This window comes from Amphiura filiformis, chromosome 2, assembly GCF_039555335.1.
Source record: "Amphiura filiformis chromosome 2, Afil_fr2py, whole genome shotgun sequence".
Lineage (NCBI taxonomy): Eukaryota > Metazoa > Echinodermata > Ophiuroidea > Amphilepidida > Amphiuridae > Amphiura > Amphiura filiformis.
In genome coordinates this window covers 12,820,942-12,845,993 of record NC_092629.1, presented here as the reverse complement: position 1 = coordinate 12,845,993, position 25,052 = coordinate 12,820,942, and the positions used below count along the sequence as shown (strand labels likewise).

The 25,052-nt window shown below is 35.5% G+C and overlaps 1 protein-coding gene across 1 annotated transcript in view; it reads right to left on the bottom strand.

Annotated features, from left to right (window-relative positions):
- Nucleotides 1-24,782, bottom strand: part of LOC140138301 (uncharacterized) — a 109,482-nt gene extending 84,700 nt beyond the window's left edge. Inside the window, exons 1-25 of the mRNA XM_072160214.1 lie at nt 24,773-24,782; nt 24,249-24,332; nt 22,250-22,372; nt 21,741-21,863; nt 19,491-19,613; nt 18,952-19,035; nt 18,186-18,269; nt 17,597-17,659; nt 16,982-17,065; nt 16,214-16,297; nt 15,617-15,679; nt 15,002-15,085; nt 14,231-14,314; nt 13,634-13,696; nt 13,019-13,102; nt 12,247-12,330; nt 11,656-11,718; nt 11,042-11,125; nt 10,272-10,355; nt 9,673-9,735; nt 9,057-9,140; nt 8,338-8,421; nt 7,750-7,812; nt 6,261-6,383; nt 5,556-5,681 (exon numbers count right to left, since the gene is read on the bottom strand). Coding sequence (XP_072016315.1) covers nt 5,556-5,681; nt 6,261-6,383; nt 7,750-7,812; nt 8,338-8,421; nt 9,057-9,140; nt 9,673-9,735; nt 10,272-10,355; nt 11,042-11,125; nt 11,656-11,718; nt 12,247-12,330; nt 13,019-13,102; nt 13,634-13,696; nt 14,231-14,314; nt 15,002-15,085; nt 15,617-15,679; nt 16,214-16,297; nt 16,982-17,065; nt 17,597-17,659; nt 18,186-18,269; nt 18,952-19,035; nt 19,491-19,613; nt 21,741-21,863; nt 22,250-22,372; nt 24,249-24,332; nt 24,773-24,782 — 2,098 coding nt within the window. The remainder of the gene's footprint in view (nt 1-5,555; nt 5,682-6,260; nt 6,384-7,749; nt 7,813-8,337; nt 8,422-9,056; nt 9,141-9,672; nt 9,736-10,271; nt 10,356-11,041; nt 11,126-11,655; nt 11,719-12,246; nt 12,331-13,018; nt 13,103-13,633; nt 13,697-14,230; nt 14,315-15,001; nt 15,086-15,616; nt 15,680-16,213; nt 16,298-16,981; nt 17,066-17,596; nt 17,660-18,185; nt 18,270-18,951; nt 19,036-19,490; nt 19,614-21,740; nt 21,864-22,249; nt 22,373-24,248; nt 24,333-24,772) is intronic.
- Nucleotides 24,783-25,052: the final 270 nt, after the last annotated feature.

Here is a 25,052-nt window from a genome sequence, read left to right as displayed (position 1 = left end):
TTTCAGTCTTTGACCGCAAATGCCGCGTGAATACAAATAATGCGTTTCTTTCAAGGGTCCTTAAAAAGTAAATTTAAAACCGATTTTAAGGTATGCTCAAAATATAACTTAAAATGCTCCTGTATTTTGAAATGGAACCATGATATAATTAAAACTCAAGCAGGTTTGAATACATCGGCTCTGATTGGTAACAATGTAACATTATGTATAATTTTAGATTCATCACATCACACATATTGTCATTGAAACGAAATTGTTTTGAATATTGAAAACAGCCATAGTAGAAACTTTCGATAGAAATGCATCATTACCAAAAGGTAGTTTGATACGGAGGTGACAATTAATTGTAATTCTATTACTCCCACGACCTATTATTCAAAATCGCGCACTGTGATTTGTTGAAACGCGTCACGTGACAGACCATTAATTAGCGATAAAGTGTCAAGGGCAACGTCCTTTATGTTCTTCTATCATCACAGCGCACAGCAGAGCGCACAGCACACCTGCTTATGTAGGGGAGAATAGAATGTCAGGGGTGTGTTATTGTATGTGCATACCTGCTTATAGGGGAGAATGGAATGTTAGATTGTGTTATTGGAATGTGCATACGCTTTGGCTACGCGTATGCGCTCCACCTTGAGGTAAACAACTTGAAATATTTGGGCAAAAAATTTGATATTTTCTCTTTATATCACACTATTTTGTGGTAATAGAATAGAAATAAAGGGTGCAGCATTATCCTTTACACGCAAATAATGTGTCCTCGGCAGTAAAACGTTTAAATAATGGGTTCGGCTGCGCCTCACCCATTATTTACGTTTTACTGCCTCGGACACATTATTTTCGTGTAAAGGATCATGCATTACCCTTTATTTCTTAATTAATAGAATGACGATTACAAAATATACTAACCTGTGCATGTTACTCCATCTCCACTGTAACCAGTATTACACTGGCATGAGAAGGAACCAACGGTGTTGGTACAAACAGCATTTGTGTGACAGTTATCAGTATCCAAAGTACATTCATTAATATCTGTACAGAATTGTATGAAATAAGATGTGTATATAATATCGGTGTTGGCGGTTCTTCCGCTTCACCACGTCTGCGGGTACGAGACCAAGGGACGTAGAGTCTCAGGGCCCCAAAGACAAGGAGCAGTGCGTGGCCCTTTTTTCATCCAGTTTAATTAATAGCCTAATTTCATTTTTCCCGATTTTGTTTGGGACTCCTGGGCTGAACCCTCGGAGCCCATGGACTTCGTCAACCCTGTCCACCCGTTTGCTGTGCAATATTGCCCTAACCATCTACTTGCCGCGCCGTTAATCATATTTTGTTTGCTTTACTAGTGTTCCAGCATTTAACATTTTTATATCATTATGCTCTTTTCCTCTGTATATATTTTGCCTGTTTACTCTATAAGGCCAAAGGCCAAAAAAATATTGTTGTGTTGCCCTCAAGTGGGAAAAATGGGAAAGTTGGGTCGGTCGGATTTCTTTTTTTTTTAAACCTTTCAAATATTAAATAATGCTTCTTCAATCAGGGGACATTTGTCAGTTTTAACCATGTTAAGGGATGAGCCTATAGGAATAACGACCAAACAAAGAAATTCTTGTTTATGCCGTAATATTGTAGTCTTTCAACCCTTTCACAACTTCAGCTGTGTAACTTACCAAAATTCCCGCTAAAAAGTGGTTCTTTTAATTTTAGAAAATACATTAATAATCGCATTGGACTTTTCGTACTGATCGTACTATAAGTGACCACCAGCCTATAATGTTCTAATCACACTATAGACTGGGATTACATGTGACGTCATTGCCAGGCAATTGGTCTCTATTGTTCCTTGTCCGGAAATATGCCCACGCAGTCAGGGACCGTGCTTTTAAAACGCCCGCCAGATCACAATAAGGCCATTGAACTGCGTAGTAGCCATACGTACTCACTGAAGTATAACGGTAGCACGTTCCCTTACCGACTCATTAATGTGTGGAAAGGGGTCAGGGACGGCATTCTGATCATTCTAATCCTTTCTTTTGAGGTCAATAGATGAAAGAAAGGCCTTGAACACAGGTGTGGAGTTGTAGATAATATTTAATCATCAAAGCTGATGGCATAAGAAATTTCGAGGAGGCAGCGCTTATTATTCTTGTAAACACAATCTAATGTGGTACTCACTACATGTAGAAGTCCGGGCGGGTCTGCAAATTAGTGCATGAAGCTAGTAAAGATATAGCTTCATGTTCAGTTTAATCAATTAAAATACTATGGCTGGATATCAAAAAAATCGCGAGGAATTATTTCTTGTTATGGACGACAAGTATTAATTTTTATATTATTAGGACAAAATCCAGTCCCTTCTCAATTGAATAGGCTCCGAGATTAGACTTTCCTTTCCAAAAATAAATTATATGGCCTAGAGGACATGATATAGGCCTAATCTAAACCCATATTCGGTATCCAGAAACCTTCACAGTCCGAGCGGCGCTTGCACTCGCATCGCATTAAACTAGACAAAGTTCGCTAAACTGAGGCCTGCTTCAATTGCCAACCTTTATCGAGGGGCGAGTTTGAGGTTTCATAGTCATCTATTACCTATACCATTTTCCCCCCGATGTGGCAGTGATGTCAACGCGTTGTGAACAGCTGTTTCGCTCGCGCATCTATGCGGTGTCTTTAAGCGCGTGCGTATGTACACCAGCGCCATCGAACTCCAGCGAGTGATGCTGCGCCTAATAAAATTCGTACTGAGACCTTTTTCCCTCTTTCCCACCATGCACTATTCCAGGGGGTATGGAGTGTCGCAAAATACATCATCTCCCCGGGGAGTACAGAGTTATGTTCATTGCATTCTGAAACTCGGACATTTCGGCTGGTGCCTTCATCACAAAAAAGGAATCCCCGATCATCACGATAATGGCGCGCGATCACGAACACCCGGCAAGCGGCAGAGCGTTTCAACCAATGACAAGCCTTGATTGTGTCCGTTTGTCTGCAATGCGCGTGCGCCACGCCGCTCATTGCAACCGGCAGGGTAGTATGAAACCAGCTTTATACTGACGTGACCCCGGATGTGACGTCACTGTCACATCAGGATGAAATGGTATTGAACAACGCAAACCAGCCAAATTTTGAAGTTTGAATAGCCATTAGAACAACCGTGAATATAGTGTCAGAAAGTCTTACACATCTTAGTATAACCTTGTCGTTAGTGTGATACTGAATGCAGGGCCATATTTGGAATATATTCGTACACGGTGTGGTTAAATAGTTGGTCAAATGTAGGCTAAGTAGGCCTAAATCATGAAATTCGCTTAATCTGAATAATACCAACCAGTAACGGACACTGAGACAGCACTACGTTTGAAGTTTGAGGTAAGTAAAGCTTTTCCTTGTTATAAAAATCAAGGAAAAGGCAGTCATTTTTATCACAACGCGATATTTAAAAAAGTACATTTTGAGAGGGCCTACGCTGGTTCTTTTGATTCTAGTGTAAAATCTGTTCATCACATGCAGTCCGATTTGGTATCTATGGTTTCATCAAAGTCTTGAGAACTCTTTTTTGATGGTATGTTGGTTAACAAAACGATACTGTTAAAAATAGCGGTATTTATGCAAGCGACGTATCTATTGTGTAAAATGCATTGAAAATTGTCGGCTAAAGAGGGCATAAATTAAAATCGCGAAGAGTAATAGCAACAATAACTATCTACATTCCAAGCGGAAACGCTTTTCAAAAACATACCACCTTTTTCGGGCAATCGCTGAAACCGAAATATGAAATTCCAGGCCATCTGTAAAAAAGTGCGTGAGCAGAAATGACCATGAACTTGGGTCACCGAAACAAGTGTTTATATTGGTGTCAGGCCTATCATAGTGATATAACAATTAGCCCCCAATAATGGCTTTCATTTGAACCGTTATTTGTTAAACTGCAATTTTTACTTTTTGAGAAATCAATGAATGTATCAAAAAACTTTTCGAAAGTCGATATAAAATGGCCTAATCCGTTAACTTCTGAATACTTGTTAGACATGTTAAATAATCAATTTAAGACTAGTCTTTCAATAAAATATTAATTTTAAGTGAAAAACATTGATTTTTTGACCAAATCTGTAAAAATCATCATTAAAAAAAAATGCGACCCTGATTTTTCAGGATTTAGGGCCGGTCGGTTAATTATGCTGTGAGTACCAAACTTTTTTTAAGAATTCAAAACATGTGCAAAACATGAAAACAAAACAAAACAATATTGTTCAAGGTTGCGCCGCAGGCTTATAAAGAAACAATGTTGTTCCAAAAACAATAGCAAACAAGCTTAAATTATAAATTAGCCCCCGATAGAGGGCAGGGCCTGAAGAATGAGGGAAATTCAGGTGGCATAGGACACGCGACACGTGACGTTCGAGGCTGGCGAAAATACAAGGCTGACAGCCCCATTCAAAATACAGTGTGGTACATTGTCGTACCCCAACGGTTTTAGAGTAAGATAATTTTGCTTTGACACCAGATAACAAATTTAGAATTGTTTGTAAAGATTTCATGATTATGTGTTAATCCAATGGCGACGTCAAAATTTGCGATATCGCTTCCACCACCGCCTGGGGAAATTATGGGGTAAAGAAAAAAAAATGTAAAAGTAGGCCTATGAAATGGGTGACGAGCTGTCCGTAAATATAACAGAATTTTCGTTATCAGTTCGTCATCCTTAAGGTTACTCTTGCTTTCTTGCCCTGCGGGGCCCTTATATTGGGGTCCCACTTGGAGTGTTTAGTCGTCGTATGGGAGTCTCCGGCCTCGGGCCTGCCGGCCCTGCCGGCCCTGCGGCCTTGATGTTTTTGGTTGATACTGATGGGTCCAGCATCAACAAACAACAATGAGTAACCTTAAGGGTGACGGGCTGTTTCTAATTATAAATAAATTATAAATATTAATGTTAAAACCTTGAGTAACCTTAATGTAACGATGTAACTTCTAAAAATACTAGTTTTTATATTCTATAGTGTTATATTACCTACAATATTTCTTCACTACGTTGAAAATACGTTTTATAGTGAAAAGAGGGCGCTATTACTGTACTAAAGTACGTGGTATTATGACAACGAGATACACCGTGACCATACGTATGCTAGCATACAGCATACTCTTCCAAGCACGGTCTTCACCGTGACAATACACTACGTACTGTCACAGTGTTTTCCATGTACAATATGTGTGTATTGGGTCGCCTTTTAGGCATGAAACTCAGAGTAACGACTACATAAATAAATAAATAAATAAATAAATAAATAAATAAATAATTAAATAAATCCCAGAAATTAAAACATTATACAATTAAAACTCAATAAAGATTAATACATTGGCATTACTTAGCATTATTATGTAGCAATTTTGACTGATAACATCACAAATATTGTCGAAATTATTTTAGAAACTTAAAACAATCATTGTAGAAAATTTTGCTACGAATGCTCCATTTCCAAAAGTAAGGTAGTGTGATTCGCGTCAGTTATTTGACATAAACGGAATGGCGATATGGTACAACATAGACTAACCTGCGCATGTAACTCCATCTCCAGTGTAACCAGCGACACATGCACATGTAAAGGAGCCACCGGTATTGGTACAGGCAGCATTAGTGTCACAGTTATTATCAGTAACCAAAATACATTCATCAATGTCTGTGCAAAAAATTACGAAAGAAGATATTGTTTTAAAGGAACCCTTGAAAGATAACCATTATTTTGTATCAAAATAAAAGCGCATAAAATAGAAGCAAATTCTAAAACAGTTGAAGAACTAAACATTTCAGAAGGAAAACTACATCGAAAATAATGTACTAAATTTAACCCCTTCCATCGCTATATTGTTGGTTTAAGGGGTACAATACAGGCAAATTGGTATTTGTGTTTTTGAAATTGATCTTACATTTTATTAGGTTTATTTTGATTAAACAACGGGGTTCTTTCAAAGGTCAACTTTGACCTTGAAAGTAATTATATTAAGTAAGCATATTTTGTGGTATAGTCAAAAGAGGGCTTGAAAACACTGGCTACACTTGGTACCATAATGTTTCATTTTTGATTGATCACCTTGCAAATTTTGTCACTGAAACTAAATTGTTTTGAAAGCTTAAAACGATGATAGTAGTAAATGTCAATAGGAATTCATCATTTCTAAAAATCTGTGATTTGCATATAGGTGACTATTAATTATTATTATTATAAATAGAATGACGATGTGGTACGAAATAGACCAACCTGTACAAGTTTTTCCATCTCCATTGTAACCAGCCTTACATGCACATGTGAAGGAACCAACGATATTGGTACAGTCAGCATCTGTGTGACAGTCATCAGTATCCAAATCGCATTCATCAATATCTGTACAAACATGTACGTAGATAGTTTTACAGAAAATCGGATTATCAAAATATTAATATACATATTGCTCGGACAAGATCATATCATTTGAAAACTAATATTATGAGGACAATGAAAATTTAATACTGCTTTTTGGACAACACAAGTTGTTTAAAATTGATATTCCGCAAAAACCAACTGTAAGCTCTAGTGAGCGTCTTCGAACGAGACGGATTTGTCCTTGAAACTACTATGATGTCATGATATGAATACGTACGGCCAGCCAACGTTGTGAGATTGTAATCAAAGCAGTAGTTGGTCAGTTTGTGGCTAAAATCTCGTGTCGCGACGTTTCAAAATTAATTCTCGCTTCACTTGAAATCGAGCCATTTCGTGATCTTATTAATATGGTCTGCGTCGTGTTTTTCATTGCCATGTTTTTAGCTGAGACGAAAATACCTTAGGTATTTTAGGTATTTTCGTCTCAGATATAATCGGGCCAAGTTCAAATTGTCTGCCATTTTTAGATCACGGAATATTTACATTCGTATATTAGCAACATGAGCAGCTAGCATATAACATGCTGTTATTTACTGCTTCGACACAAGGTTTGAGACAGTGAAATGTGTTTTCTACGAGTATAACAATAGCAGGATTTAGTTGCTAGGCAACTAGGTTTGTCGATTGACTGCGGTTCTTGTTCAGATAAATATTTGCTGCGTGTTTTTGCCTTCCAAAATTTATTGAGCTGTTGACATAAACATTGATTCGTTAGTTGGAGCTTGACACTTGTCGATTTTTCAAGGTGTTTTAGTGAGTTTTAAGCCTACATCTTTATCCCCGTTCTGTGACAGTGTATACACATAGCAACGTCTTTAAATGGGCCGCGATACAAAACAACTACTTTCGCTCATATAATGAATGACGTCATCAGTCTGTTGAATCGGAAATTTCGCTTCGACGCTGAAAAAGGCCGTACGAACGTGTCCGGAATAAGGCGGCCAGGCTAGTTTTTGCTTGTGGACGGGACAGGTGAAGGAACCATCAGTATTGGTACAATCAGCATTTGTGTCACAGGTATCAGTACCTGAAGTACATTCATCTTTATCTGGACAAAAATGTATATAATAAGACCATTTCCAGATCAGCGATTAAAAAGGAGCAAATGACACCAGATTGGAAGCGTAAATTGTAAGGTGTAAATGCGTTAGGCAGGGAGCCAAAGGATTATTTCGCAAGATTCTGGAAAAGCAAAGAACCCACCCATCTGCACCAAATTATATATGTCCATTTATCATCTGAATGAATCAGTGGTTCCCAAATGTCCTGCTGCAACACGTAAGATGAGAATATAATATGAAATTTACCTCGAAGCATGGTAATTTACCTTGACCTATTGTAGTGACTGATTTGGTCGTAGTGGACGCTTCTGTCGTTGCAACAAGTGGACCTAATTAAATATAATGCAGTACAAAACATGGTTATGTGTTTTAACTAGTATTTTTGATATGCAAAGTGAATAAAAGTTAGTTGAAAGGAAGCAATTTTAGGTTTAACTACGATCATTACTTTCTGGTGCCATCGATTTCACCCGAGCGCTTTCAACAGCGCAACAGGCGTCTTCGCCGGATGTTATTGCACATAAAGATGTGTTGTTGCTAGGGATGACACCACATGATGTAAGGGACGCACCATTAGATATTGTGTGTGGGGGGGGCTAGGGAGTTTTTGAAAAAAAAAATTTAGCCTCACTGATGAGTAAAAATAAATGTTGCCTCACTGATGAGTAAAAAAAAAATTTGCCTCACTGATGAGCAAAAAAAAAAATTCTGCCTGACCCAAACTCCCTAGCCCCCCCGATAATATCTAATGGTGCGTCCCTAAATGACTGGATGGGTATTATTGAACAAATTGATCGCATTCAATGAGATACTATTAAGCATTATAATATGATGAAAGGATTGAAACGATGTACCTGATTCAGTTGTTGTTGCCCTAGGTGTACTCGGTAGGTTCCTTGTGCTGGGTGATTCTGTTGTAGGCATCATAGTGGTAGCACCTTATAATTGGAGGAAAGGAGCATATAAAAATAAATTAAAAGTTCAAGGTGCTTATAAAACCATATTATTCAAACTGTTATACAAATTGTAAAATACAATTTCACAAATTAAAAAAAAATTGCCGAGAGGAGTAGTTTAATTAAGACATATTTCAATCGAATCGGTTAATTTTGAAAATTTGGCTTCTGTGCATGGGATATTTGACATTTGACCTAATTTACTCTATAACTAGGAACAATTTAAGGTGTATTACAGCATGATAGAACAGACTTTTGGCCTCCATTATGTGGGAAGTATAGGGGGCATAAAAATAAATGGAATTGATTCTAGCTTTATCCTTTGAGGTGTAAGGATGCCAAAACACATTGGTTCCACTAATGTAGGAAAACTAGATGCTAACCCAAAAATCACCCAATAGAGCCATGTACTATTGATAATGAAAATCGATTTTGTCTGCTTCGACCAACAATACATCATGTACCCTTAAATGAAAGGAAGAATAGAAGAAATTACAGATAGTCAGATGAGGTTTCTGTAACAGCAACGTTTTTGGGTATTATTGGACAAATTTATCACGTTCAATGAGATACTATTGAGCATTGTAATATAGGATGGAAGGATTGAAACGATGTACCTGATTCAGTTGTTGTTGCCCTAGGTGTACTCGGTAGGTTCCTTGTGCTGGGTGATTCTGATGTAGGCATCATAGTGGTAGGACCTTATAATTGGAGAAAAGAAGCAAACAAAAATAAATTAAAATAAAATGCTTAAAAAAACATAAATTATTATACAAACTGTTTTACAAATTGTGAAATAAAATTGCACAAATTGTTTTTTCAGATTTTGCCGAAAGGAGTAATTTAAGACATATTTCGATTGAATCGGTGCATTTTGAACATTTGGCTTCTGTGTTTAAGATATTTGACATTTGACCTTATTGACTGTAAAACTCTTTAACTAAGCACCCAAGTGCAATATGACATTAAACCAAAGCGGCCAGTTCCAGATCAGCGATTAAAAAGGAGCAAATGACCCCAGATTGGAAGCGTAAATTGTAAAGTGTAAATGCGTTAGGCAGGGAGCCAAAGGATTATTTCGCAAGATTCTGGAAAAGCAAAGAACCCACCCATCTGCACCAAATTATATATGTCCATTTATCATCTGAATGAATCAGTGGTGCCCAAATGTCCTGCTGCAACACGTAAGATGAGAATATAATATGAAATTTACCTCGAAGCATGGTAATTTACCTTGACCTATTGTAGTGACTGATTTGGTCGTAGTGGACGGTTCTGTCGTTACAACAGGTGGACCTAATTAAATATAATGCAGTACAAAACATGGTTATGTGTTTTAACTAGTATTTTTGATATGCAAAGTGAATAAAAGTTAGTTGAAAGGAAGCAATTTTAGGTTTAACTATGATCACTACTTTCTGGTACCATCGATTTCACCCGAGCGCTTCCAACAGCGCAACAGGCGTCTTCGCCGGATGTTATTGCACATAAAGATGTGTTGTTGCTAGGGATGACACCACATGTAGTAAGGGACGCACCATTAGATATTATCCGGGGGGGGCTAGGGAGTTTTTTAAAGAAAAAAAATTTAGCCTCACTGATGAGTAAAAAAAAAATGTTGCCTCACTGATGAGTAAAAAAAAAAATTTGCCTCACTGATGAGCAAAAAAACAAACAATTCTGCCTGACCCACACTCCCTAGCCCCCCCGATAATATCTAATGGTGCGTCCCTAAATGACTGGATGGCTATTATTGAACAAATTGATCGCGTTCAATGAGATACTATTAAGCATTATAATACTATTATGATGAAAGGATTGAAACGATGTACCTGATTCAGTTGTTGTTGCCCTAGGTGTACTCGGTAGTTTCATTGTGCTGGGTGATTCTGTTGTAGGCATCATAGTGTCAGCACCTTATAATTGGAGGAAAGGAGCATATAAAAATAAATTAAAAGTTCAAGGTGCTTATAAAACCATATTATTCAAACTGTTATACAAATTGTAAAATACAATTTCACAAATTAAAAAAAATTGCCGAGAGGAGTAGTTTAATTAAGACATATTTCAATCGAATCGGTGCATTTTGAAAATGTGGCTTCTGTGCATGGGATATTTGACATTTGACCTAATTTACTCTATAACTCCTTAACTAAGCACCCTAGTGCAGTATGACAATTGATTTTTATGCAATGAGAGGAACAATTTAAGGTGTATTACAGCATGATAGAACAGACTTTTGGCCTCCATTATGTGGGAAGTATAGGGGGCATAAAAATAAATGGAATTGATTCTAGCTTTATCCTTTGAGGTGTAAGGATGCCAAAACACATTGGTTCCACTAATGTAGGAAAACTAGATGCTAACTCAAAAATCACCCAATAGAGCCATGTACTATTGATAATGAAAATCGATATTTGGCTGTTTCGACCAACAATACATCATGTACCCTTAAATGAAAGGAAGAACAGAAGAAATTACAGATAGTCAGATGAGGTTTCTGTAACAACAACGTTTTTGGGTATTATTGGACAAATTTATCACGTTCAATGAGATACTATTGAACATTGTAATATAGGATGGAAGGATTGCAACGATGTACCTGATTCAGTTGTTGTTGCCCTAGGTGTACTCGGTAGGTTCCTTGTGCTGGGTGATTCTGATGTAGGCATCATAGTGGTAGGACCTTATAATTGGAGAAAAGAAGCAAACAAAAATAAATTAAAAGTTCAAAATGCTTAAAAACCATATTATACAAACTGTTTTACAAATTGTGAAATAAAATTGCACAAATTGTTTTTTCAGATTTTGCCGAAAGGAGTAATTTAAGACATATTTCGATTGAATCGGTGCATTTTGAAAATGTGGCTTCTGTGTATAAGATATTTGACATTTGACCTTATTGACTCTAAAACTCTTCAACTAAGCACCCTAGTGCAATATGACATTATATCCAAAGCGGCCAGTTCTAGATCAGTGATTAAAAAGGAGCAAATGACACCAGATTGGAAGCGTAAATTGTAAGGTGTAAATGCGTTAGGCAGGGAGCCAAAGGATTATTTCGCAAGAATCTGGAAAAGCAAAGAACCCACCCATCTGCACCAAATTATATATGTCCATTTATCATCTGAATGAATCAGTGGTGCCCAAATGTCCTGCTGCAACACGTAAGATGAGAATATAATATGAAATTTACCTCGAAGCATGGTAATTTACCTTGACCTATTGTAGTGACTGATTTGGTCGTAGTGGACGGTTCTGTCGTTACAACAGGTGGACCTAATTAAATATAATGCAGTACAAAACATGGTTATGTGTTTTAACTAGTATTTTTGATATGCAAAGTGAATAAAAGTTAGTTGAAAGGAAGCAATTTTAGGTTTAACTATGATCACTACTTTCTGGTACCATCGATTTCACCCGAGCGCTTCCAACAGCGCAACAGGCGTCTTCGCCGGATGTTATTGCACATAAAGATGTGTTGTTGCTAGGGATGACACCACATGTAGTAAGGGACGCACCATTAGATATTATCCGGGGGGCTAGGGAGTTTTTGAAAAAAAATTTAGCCTCACTGATGAAAAAAAAAAATGTTGCCTCACTGATGAGTAAAAAAAAAAATTTGCCTCACTGATGAGCAAAAAAACAAACAATTCTGCCTGACCCAAACTCCCTAGCCCCCCCGATAATATCTAATGGTGCGTCCCTAAATGACTGGATGGCTATTATTGAACAAATTGATCGCGTTCAATGAGATACTATTAAGCATTATAATACTTATATGATGAAAGGATTGAAACGATGTACCTGATTCAGTTGTTGTTGCCCTAGGTGTACTCGGTAGTTTCCTTGTGCTGGGTGATTCTGTTGTAGGCATCATAGTGTCAGCACCTTATAATTGGAGGAAAGGAGCATATAAAAATAAATTAAAAGTTCAAGGTGCTTATAAAACCATATTATTCAAACTGTTATACAAATTGTAAAATACAATTTCACAAATTAAAAAAAATTGCCGAGAGGAGTAGTTTAATTAAGACATATTTCAATCGAATCGGTGCATTTTGAAAATTTGGCTTCTGTGCATGGGATATTTGACATTTGACCTAATTTACTCTATAACTCCTTAACTATGCACCCTAGTGCAGTATGACAATTGATTTTTTATGCAATGAGAGGAACAATTTAAGGTGTATTACAGCATGATAGAACAGACTTTTGGCCTCCATTATGTGGGAAGTATAGGGGGGCATAAAAATAAATGGAATTGATTCTAGCTTTATCCTTTGAGGTGTAAGGATGCCAAAACACATTGGTTCCACTAATGTAGGAAAACTAGATGCTAACTCAAAAATCACCCAATAGTGCCATGTACTATTGATAATGAAAATCGATATTTGGCTGTTTCGACCAACAATACATCATGTACCCTTAAATGAAAGGAAGAACAGAAGAAATTACAGATAGTCAGATGAGGTTTCTGTAACAACAACGTTTTTGGGTATTATTGGACAAATTTATCACGTTCAATGAGATACTATTGAGCATTGTAATATAGGATGGAAAGATTGCAACGATGTACCTGATTCAGTTGTTGTTGCCCTAGGTGTACTCGGTAGGTTCCTTGTGCTGGGTGATTCTGATGTAGGCATCATAGTGGTAGGACCTTATAATTGGAGAAAAGAAGCAAACAAAAATAAATTAAAAGTTCAAAACGCTTAAAAAGACATATCATACAAACTGTTTTACAAATTGTGAAATAAAATTGCACAAATTGTTTTTTCAGATTTTGCCGAAAGGAGTAATTTAAGACATATTTCGATTGAATCGGTGCATTTTGAAAATGTGGCTTCTGTGTATAAGATATTTGACATTTGACCTTATTGACTCTAAAACTCTTCAACTAAGCACCCTAGTGCAATATGACATTATATCCAAAGCGGCCAGTTCTAGATCAGTGATGAAAAAGGAGCAAATGACACCAGATTGGAAGCGTAAATTGTAAGGTGTAAATGCGTTAGGCAGGGAGCCAAAGGATTATTTCGCAAGAATCTGGAAAAGCAAAGAACCCACCCATCTGCACCAAATTATATATGTCCATTTATCATCTGAATGAATCAGTGGTGCCCAAATGTCCTGCTGCAACACGTAAGATGAGAATATAATATGAAATTTACCTCGAAGCATGGTAATTTACCTTGACCTATTGTAGTGACTGATTTGGTCGTAGTGGACGGTTCTGTCGTTACAACAGGTGGACCTAATTAAATATAATGCAGTACAAAACATGGTTATGTGTTTTAACTACTATTTTTGATATGCAAAGTGAATAAAAGTTAGTTGAAAGGAAGCAATTTTAGGTTTAACTATGATCACTACTTTCTGGTACCATCGATTTCACCCGAGCGCTTTCAACAGCGCAACAGGCGTCTTCGCCGGATGTTATTGCACATAAAGATGTGTTGTTGCTAGGGATGACACCACATGTAGTAAGGGACGCACCATTAGATATTATCCGGGGGGCTAGGGAGTTTTTGAAGAAAAAAATTTAGCCTCACTGATGAGTAAAAAAAATGTTGCCTCACTGATGAGTAAAAAAAAAAATTTGCCTCACTGATGAGCAAAAAAAAAAAAAAAAAAATTCTGCCTGACCCAAACTCCCTAGCCCCCCGATAATATCTAATGGTGCGTACCTAAATGACTGGATGGCTATTATTGAACAAATTGATCGCGTTCAATGAGATACTATTAAGCATTATAATACTTATATGATGAAAGGATTGAAACGATGTACCTGATTCAGTTGTTGTTGCCCCAGGTGTACTCGGTAGTTTCCTTGTGCTGGGTGATTCTGTTGTAGGCATCATAGTGGCAGCACCTTATAATTGGAGGAAAGGAGCATATAAAAATAAATTAAAAGTTCAAGGTGCTTATAAAACCATATTATTCAAACTGTTATACAAATTGTAAAATACAATTTCACAAATTAAAAAAAAAATGCCGAGAGGAGTGGTTTAATTAAGACATATTTCAATCGAATCGGTGCATTTTGAAAATTTGGCTTCTGTGCATGGGATATTTGACATTTGACCTAATTTACTCTATAACTCCTTAACTAAGCACCCTAGTGCAGTATGACAATTGATTTTTATGCAATGAGAGGAACAATTTAAGGTGTATTACAGCATGATAGAACAGACTTTTGGCCTCCATTATGTGGGAAGTATAGGGGGTATAAAAATAAATGGAATTGATTCTAGCTTTATCCTTTGAGGTGTAAGGATGCCAAAACACATTGGTTCCACTAATGTAGGAAAACTAGATGCTAACTCAAAAATCACCCAATAGAGCCATGTACTATTGATAATGAAAATCGATATTTGGCTGTTTTGACCAACAATACATCATGTACCCTTAAATGAAAGGAAGAACAGAAGAAATTACAGATAGTCAGATGAGGTTTCTGTAACAACAACGTTTTTGGGTATTATTGGACAAGTTTATCACGTTCAATGAGATACTATTGAGCATTGTAATATAGGATGGAAGGATTGCAACGATGTACCTGATTCAGTTGTTGTTGCCCTAGGTGTACTCGGTAGGTTCCTTGTGCTGGGTGATTCTGATGTAGGCATCATAGTGGTAGGACCTTATAATTGGAGAAAAGAAGCAAACAAAAATAAATTAAAAGTTCAAAATGCTTAAAAAACCATATTATACAAACTGTTTTACAAATTGTGAAATAACATTGCACAAATTGTTTTTTCAGATTTTGCCGAAAGGAGTAATTTAAGACATATTTCGATTGAATCGGTGCATTTTGAAAATTTGGCTTCTGTGTATAAGATATTTGACATTTGACCTTATTGACTCTAAAACTCTTCAACTAAGCACCCTAGTGCAATATGACAATATATCCAAAGCAGCCAGTTCTAGATCAGTAATTAAAAAGGAGCAAATGACACCAGATTGGAAGCGTAAATTGTAAGGTGTAAATGCGTTAGGCAGGGAGCCAAAGGATTATTTCGCAAGATTCTGGAAAAGCAAAGAACCCACCCATCTGCACCAAATTATATATGTCCATTTATCATCTGAATGAATCAGTGGTGCCCAAATGTCCTGCTGCAACACGTAAGATGAGAATATAATATGAAATTTACCTCGAAGCATGGTAATTTACCTTGACCTATTGTAGTGACTGATTTGGTCGTAGTGGACGGTTCTGTCGTTACAACAGGTGGACCTAATTAAATATAATGCAGTACAAAACATGATTATGTGTTTTAACTAGTATTTTTGATATGCAAAGTGAATAAAAGTTAGTTGAAAGGAAGCAATTTTAGGATTAACTACGATCACTACTTTCTGGTACCATCGATTTCACCCGAGCGCTTTCAACAGCGCAACAGCCGTCTTCGCCGGATGTTATTGCACATAAAGATGTGTTGTTGCTAGGGATGACACCACATGGTGTAAGGGACGCACCATTAGATATTAACCGGGGGGGGGCTAGGGAGATTTTTGAAGAAAAAAAATTTAGCCTCACTGATGAGTAAAAAAAAAAAGTTGCCTCACTGATGAGTAAAAAAAACAACATTTTGCCTCACTGATGAGCAAAAAAAATAAAAATTTCTGCCTGACCCAAACTCCCTAGCCCCCCAATAATATCTAATGGTGCGTCCCTAAATGACTGGATGGGTATTATTGAACAAATTGATCGCGTTCAATGAGATACTATTAAGCATTATAATATGATGAAAGGATTAAAACGATGTACCTGATTCAGTTGTTGTTGCCCTAGGTGTACTCGGTAGTTTCCTTGTGCTGGGTGATTCTGTTGTAGGCATCATAGTGGTAGCACCTTATAATTGGAGGAAAGGAGCATATAAAAATAAATTAAAAGTTCAAGGTGCTTATAAAACCATATTATTCAAACTGTTATACAAATTGTAAAATACAATTTCACAAATTAAAAAAAAATGCCGAGAGGAGTGGTTTAATTAAGACATATTTCAATCGAATCGGTGCATTTTGAAAATTTGGCTTCTGTGCATGGGATATTTGACATTTGACCTAATTTACTCTATAACTCCTTAACTAAGCACCCTAGTGCAGTATGACAATTGATTTTTATGCAATGAGAGGAACAATTTAAGGTGTATTACAGCATGATAGAACAGACTTTTGGCCTCCATTATGTGGGAAGTATAGGGGTATAAAATAAATGGAATTGATTCTAGCTTTATCCTTTGAGGTGTAAGGATGCCAAAACACATTGGTTCCACTAATGTAGGAAAACTAGATGCTAACTCAAAAATCACCCAATAGAGCCATGTACTATTGATAATGAAAATCGATATTTGGCTGTTTTGACCAACAATACATCATGTACCCTTAAATGAAAGGAAGAACAGAAGAAATTACAGATAGTCAGATGAGGTTTCTGTAACAACAACGTTTTTGGGTATTATTGGACAAGTTTATCACGTTCAATGAGATACTATTGAGCATTGTAATATAGGATGGAAGGATTGCAACGATGTACCTGATTCAGTTGTTGTTGCCCTAGGTGTACTCGGTAGGTTCCTTGTGCTGGGTGATTCTGATGTAGGCATCATAGTGGTAGGACCTTATAATTGGAGAAAAGAAGCAAACAAAAATAAATTAAAAGTTCAAAATGCTTAAAAAACCATATTATACAAACTGTTTTACAAATTGTGAAATAACATTGCACAAATTGTTTTTTCAGATTTTGCCGAAAGGAGTAATTTAAGACATATTTCGATTGAATCGGTGCATTTTGAAAATTTGGCTTCTGTGTATAAGATATTTGACATTTGACCTTATTGACTCTAAAACTCTTCAACTAAGCACCCTAGTGCAATATGACAATATATCCAAAGCAGCCAGTTCTAGATCAGTAATTAAAAAGGAGCAAATGACACCAGATTGGAAGCGTAAATTGTAAGGTGTAAATGCGTTAGGCAGGGAGCCAAAGGATTATTTCGCAAGATTCTGGAAAAGCAAAGAACCCACCCATCTGCACCAAATTATATATGTCCATTTATCATCTGAATGAATCAGTGGTGCCCAAATGTCCTGCTGCAACACGTAAGATGAGAATATAATATGAAATTTACCTCGAAGCATGGTAATTTACCTTGACCTATTGTAGTGACTGATTTGGTCGTAGTGGACGGTTCTGTCGTTACAACAGGTGGACCTAATTAAATATAATGCAGTACAAAACATGATTATGTGTTTTAACTACTATTTTTGATATGCAAAGTGAATAAAAGTTAGTTGAAAGGAAGCAATTTTAGGATTAACTACGATCACTACTTTCTGGTACCATCGATTTCACCCGAGCGCTTTCAACAGCGCAACAGCCGTCTTCGCCGGATGTTATTGCACATAAAGATGTGTTGTTGCTAGGGATGACACCACATGGTGTAAGGGACGCACCATTAGATATTATCCGGGGGGGGGGGAGTTTTTGAAGAAAAAAATTTAGCCTCACTGATGAGTAAAAAAAAAGTTGCCTCACTGATGAGTAAAAAAAAAACAACATTTTGCCTCACTGATGAGCAAAAAAATAAAAATTTCTGCCTGACCCAAACTCCCTAGCCCCCAATAATATCTAATGGTGCGTCCCTAAATGACTGGATGGGTATTATTGAACAAATTGATCGCGTTCAATGAGATACTATTAAGCATTATAATATGATGAAAGGATTAAAACGATGTACCTGATTCAGTTGTTGTTGCCCTAGGTGTACTCGGTAGTTTCCTTGTGCTGGGTGATTCTGTTGTAGGCATCATAGTGGTAGCACCTTATAATTGGAGGAAAGGAGCATATAAAAATAAATTAAAAGTTCAAGGTGCTTATAAAACCATATTATTCAAACTGTTATACAAATTGTAAAATACAATTTCACAAATTAAAAAAAAATTGCCGTGAGGAGTAGTTTAATTAAGACATATTTCAATCGAATCGGTGCATTTTGAAAATTTGGCTTCTGTGCATGAGATATTTGACATTTGACCTAATTTACTCTATAACTCCTTAACTAAGCACCCTAGTGCAATATGACAAATGATTTTTTATGCAATGAGAGGAACAATTTAAGGTGTATACAGCATGATAGAACAGACTTTTGGCCTCCATTATGTGGGAAGTATAGGGGGGGGGGGGCATAAAAAAATATGGAATTGATTCTAGCTTTATCCTTTGAGGTGTAAGGATGCCAAAACACATTGGTTCCACGAATGTAGGAAAACTAGATGCTAACCCAAAAATCACCCAATAGAGCCATGTACTATTGATAATGAAAATCGATATTTGGCTGTTTCGACCAACAATACATCATGTACCCTTAAATGAAAGGAAGAATAGAAGAAATTAGAGATAGTCAGATGAGGTTTCTGTAACAACAACGTTTTTGGGTATTATTGGACAAATTTATCACGTTCAATGAGATACTATTGAGCATTGTAAGGATTGAAACGATGTACCTGATTCAGTTGTTGTTGCCCTAAGTGTACTCGGTAGTTTCCTTGTGCTGGGTGATTCTGATGTAGGCATCATAGTGGTAGGACCTTATAATTGGAGAAAAGAAGCAAACTAAAATAAATTAAAAGTTCAAAATGCTTAAAAAAACATATTATACAAACTGTTTTACAAATTGTGAAATAAAATTGCACAAATTGTTTTTTCAGATTTTGCCGAAAGGAGTAATTTAAGACATATTTCGATTGAGTCGGTGCATTTTGAAAATTTGGCTTCTGTGTATAAGATATTTGACATTTGACCTTATTGACTCTAAAACTCTTTAACAAAGCACCCCAATGCAATATGACTTTTTCCTCTAGCATTTTATATAAACAAACACAAAAAACAAAAAACAAAAAAAAAAAAAAACAAAACCGATATTGTTTTAAAAACAATCAATCATGGCAAAAACGTTTTGATTTCCAAAAGGTAGTTTGATTCACGTATAGGTGACAATAATTTGAAATAAATAGAATGGCGATATGATATAAAATAGACTAACCTATGCATGTGTCTCCATCTGCCATGTAACCAGCCTTACATTCACATGTGAAGGAACCATCAGTATTGGTACAATCAGCATTTGTGACACAGGAATTAGGATCCAAAGCACATTCATCAATATCTGTAAATGTATGAAATACGATTTTTTTAAATGGACTGATAAAAGGACAGTTAAAGATAACCATTATTTTTTTTTCAAAATAAAGCACATAGAATATAATCAATTTCTAAAACAGTTGAAGAACTATATAATTCAGAAATAACGAAAACGATGTATTCCATCATTATTCATTAGGAAATGAATTTGGAGAAAACCTTCTGTTAATAAAGTACTATGCTGAGCCACCAGCTTGGGTGGCTCACGCTCCAGTAATTTCAGATGATTGAGCTCAGTAATACATCAAACAATGTCTTCCAATTCATGAAAACAAATAGATAATCAGCTTATCGGATTAAAAGCTTAGAGGGAAGGTCTTGCTGCTCAGCGAGTGTTTGTAATTATCAGGTTTTCTCCAAATTCATTCTCTAATGTGATGCTACATTGCTTAATTTAGGGGTAAAATACAGGAAAATATTGTGTTTATTGTATCAGAAAGCGAGTTTATATGTTATAAGTTTTATTTTGATAACAATAATGGGTTTCCAAAATTACAAAGAAATTAAAAATGTTTCTTGTACGAGGGGCAGTCAGTATGTATTAAGAGTGGACTAGTGACGTCATATGTTGATTGTTTTCATGGCATTTCTCAATGATTTCATAAACACTGTACCTTTGTCTTTCAAACAACACATGTAAAAATTATATCATACACATGATTACGTAACAGCATTAGCATAAAATCAATATACTAGGGACACTGCCAAATCACACTCAAAAAGGCGGGCCTTTTAAATTACAGCAAAGACACGTGTTTAAAATGTCCGAGAACAGAGAAAGTACAAGGAACATAAGGCTAGTTTTTGGCAGGAACAAACACTAGGTCCTCAATTTGCATTTGGTAAAATATGAGACTTGTCATTAAACTGTGGTGGAAATGGGACGTCTGGAAACTTCAACAACTTTAGGGCTTGAATGGAAGCAAAATTATTCTGCAAAAATGGCGTTAATGAAAAAGCAGTTATTACAAATGACATTAATTATCTCCAAAATGAAACAGACTAAAATATAATGACTGGTCACGTGTGAGAGCTAGTACTCAGTGCGATGATAACTGGTGCAAATCAAACAATAATCTGCGCATGCGTGGGTAGGATGACCGATACAACATGGTGGAAATGCACGAAAATGGCAAAATTCCATGTAAATAGGGCCTAAAATATTACAAAATGCTATGAAAATTTTAATTTAAATATTTATATGAATTTTTATGGATGATCTCAACCTGAAATGAACAGAAAAGTTTTAAAAATAAATTTCTTATTAAAACGATGGCCTCTCTCTCTGTACCACCACTTTTAGTATAAATGTGACAATGGTAGAATAACAGTTATATTTTAATCACGGACTCAAATATTTTCTAGTGAAACTCCCGTTTTAATTTTTGGAGATTAGTCAACAGAGCTGGCCAAAAAAATTAAATTTCCACGTTTGCTATTTTTGGCAATATCAAGATTTGTATAGAAAGAAAAACCTTGTTTTTGTCAAAAATAAGACATATTTGACCATGCATTTTAAACAAACTAAAATATTTACAGCCCAACAAACATGGTTTAATGAACTGGTAGTTCGTGTTCTATTACTGTTCCAAAAGGCAGCATTCTCCATTCTTGAATTCCCGAGAAAATATAAAAAATACAACAATACCTCATTTCAGCCTCTTATTTCCCTTAACAAAAACGTCTCAATTTCACCAGTGACTCTAGACCATTGATTTTATGCTAATGCTGTTACGTAATCATATGTGTGATATATTTTTTGCATGTGTTGTTTGAAAGACAAAGGTACAGTGTTTATGTAATCATTGAGAAATGCCGTGAAAACAATCCACATATGACGATACGAGTCCACTCTTAAAACATACTGACTGCCCCTCGTACTTTGGCTTTGCTTGGTAATATAATAAATACATTTTGATTCATCACATCACAGATATTGTCATTGAAACGGAATTGGTTTGAAACCTTAGAGCAATCATTGTAGAAACTTTCGATAGGAATGCATCATTTCTTCAAGTTAGTTTGATTCGTGTACAGGTGACAATATTATTTGAAATGAATAGAATGGTGATAAGTTACAAAATATACTAACCTGTGCATGATATTCCATCTCCACTGTAACCGGCATTACATGCACATGTGAAAGAACCAACAGTATTGGTACAATCAGCATTTGTGTCACAGGTATCAGTACCTAAAGTACATTCATCTTCATCTGTACAAAAATGTATGAAATAAAATATATTTAATAGGGATTTAAATATGGTAACATTTAATCTAAACCTGCTCGCAAATCAATGGAATGTAGATAAAATGCCCGCTATAATTTAGATAACGGTGCCTCGAAGTAATTTTAAAGACAATTTATTAGGTTAAAACTAAATTTTGAGGTATTGGGTAAAATTTCTAATTATTATTTTTTTGTACTTTGGCTTTACTTGGTAATACATTTTGATTCATCACATCACAAATATTGTCATTGAAACGGAATTGGTTTGAAACCTTAGAATGCGTCGTTTCCTAAAGTTAGTTTGATTCGCGTATAGGTGACAATATTATTTGAAATAAATAGAATTGTGATAAGTTACAAAATGTACTAACCTGTGCATGATATTCCATCTCCACTGTAACCGGCATTACATGCACATGTGAAGGAGCCAACGATATTGGTACAAACAGCATTTGTGTCACAGTTATCAGTATCTAAAGTACATTCATCAATATCTGTACAAAAATGTATGAAATAAAATATTTTTAATAGGGATTTAAATATGGTGACATTTAATTGTCTTAAATCACAAATATTTAATGACAGATTCGTGCCGAGTAGGATAGATATGAGGGTCATTCAACAAGTCTACCTCCGCTCTGCTGATAACTAAAGTTTCCTACAAATAAGGACAAAAGTATAATAATACTTTTTATTTTTTTTATGTGACCTCAGAACCAAAATAAGGTTTGATATACCGGAAACGGTAAAAAACAATCGTAAAACATTTGAATGAAAATTTGATATGCAAGTGTTATGATTATGCTAACAGATTATAATTGAAACAACATCAACATGTTTAGCCCTATGTATGAAATGAAAGTTCAAATAAAGACACCCGACCATATTTTGTCATATGCAATTTTCAAATTCGTTTCCTTGGTGTTCAGTTACCAAGTGACATTTCCATAACAGCTTTAAAATACTTTCAGTTAGCCCTTTTATCCTAAATTCTGAGTAAGAGGTCCCCGGGAAAAGGTCACAAATAATCTAAACCTGCTCGCAAATCAATGGAATGTAGATAACATGCCCGCTATAATTTAGATAACGGTGCCTCGAAGTAATTTTAAAGACAATTTATTAGGTTAAAACTAAATTTTGAGGTATTGGGTAAAATTTCTAATTATTATGTTTTTGTACTTCGGCTTTACTTGGTAATACATTTTGATTCATCACATTACAAATATTGTCATTGAAACGGAATTGGTTTGAAACCTTAGAATGCGTCGTTTCCTAAAGTTAGTTTGATTCGCGTATAGGTGACAATATTATTTGAAATAAATAGAATTGTGATAAGTTACAAAATATACTAACCTGTGCATGATATTCCATCTCCACTGTAACCGACATTACATGCACATGTGAAGGAACCAACGGTATTGGTACAAACAGCATTTGTGTCACAGTTATCAGTATCTAAAGTACATTCATCAATATCTGTACAAAAATGTATGAAATAAAATATTTTTAATAGGGATTTAAATATGGTAACATTTAATTGTCTTAAATCACAAATATTTAATGACAGATTCGTGCCGAGTAGGAAAGATATGAGGGTCATTCAACAAGTCTACCTCCGCTCTGCTGATAACTAATGTTTCGTATAAATATGGACAAAAGTATAATGATACTTTTTGATTTTTTTATGTGACCTCGGAACCAAAATAAGATTTGATATACCGGAAACGGTAAAACAAATCGTAAAACATTTACATGAAAATTTCATATGTAAGTGTTATGATTATGCTAACAGATTATAATTGAAACAACATCAGCATGTTTAGCCCTATGTATGAAATAAAAGTTCAAATAAAGACACCCGACCATTTTTTGTCACATGCAATTTTCAAATTCGTTTCCTTGGTGTTCAGTTACCAAGTGACATTTCCATAACAGCTTTGAAATGTTTCTAGTTAGCCCTTTTATCCTAAAATATGAGTAAGAGGTCCTCGGGGAAAAGGTCACAAATAATCTAAACCTGCTCGCAAATCAATGGAATGTAGATAACATGCCCGCTATAATTTAGACAACGGTGCCACGAAGTAACTTATTAGGTTAAAACTAAATTTTGAGGTATTGGGTAAAATTTCTAATTAATTTTTTTTTGTACTTTGGCTTTACTTGGTAACATAATAATACATTTTAATTCATCACATCACAAATATTGTCATTGAAACGGAATTGGTTTGAAACCTTAGAATGCGTTATTTCCTAAAGTTAGTTTGATTCGTGTACAGGTGACAATATTATTTGAAATGAATAGAATGGTGATAAGTTACAAAATACACTAACCTGTGCATGATATTCCATCTCCACTGTAACCGGCCTTACATGCACATGTGAAAGAACCAACAGTATTGGTACAATCAGCATTTGTGTCACAGGTATCAGTACCTAAAGTACATTCATCTTCATCTGGACAAAAATGTATGAAATAAAATATATTTAAAAGGGATTTAAAAATGGTAACATTTAATTGTCTCAAATCACAAATATTTAATGTCAGATTCGTGCCGAGTAGGATAGATATGAGGGTCATTCAACAAGTCTACCTCCGCTCTGCTGATAACTAATGTTTCGTACAAATAAGGACAATAGTATAATGATACCTTTTAAATTTTTTTTTATGTGACCTCAGAACCAAAATAAGATTTGATATACCGGAAACGGTAAAAAAATCGTAAAACATTTACATGAAAATTTGATATGCAAGTGTTATAATCATGCTAACAGATTATAATTGAAACAACATCAGCATGTTTAGCCCTATGTATGAAATGAAAGTTCAAATAAAGATACCCGACCATAGTTTGTCACATGCAATTTTCAAATTCGTTTCCTTGGTGTTCAGTTACCAAGTGACATTTCCATAACAGCTTTAAAATGCTTCCAGTTGGTCCTTTTATCCTAAAATATGAGAAAGAGGTCCTCGGGCAAAAGGTCACAAATAATCTAAACCTGCTCGCAAATCAATGGAATGTAGATAACATACCCGCTATAATTTAGATAACGGTGCCTCGGAGTAACTTTAAAGAACATTTATTAGGTCAAAACTAAATTTTGAGGTATTGGGTAAAATTTCTAATTATTTTTTTTTGTACTTGGCTTTGCTTGGTAACATAATATATACATTTT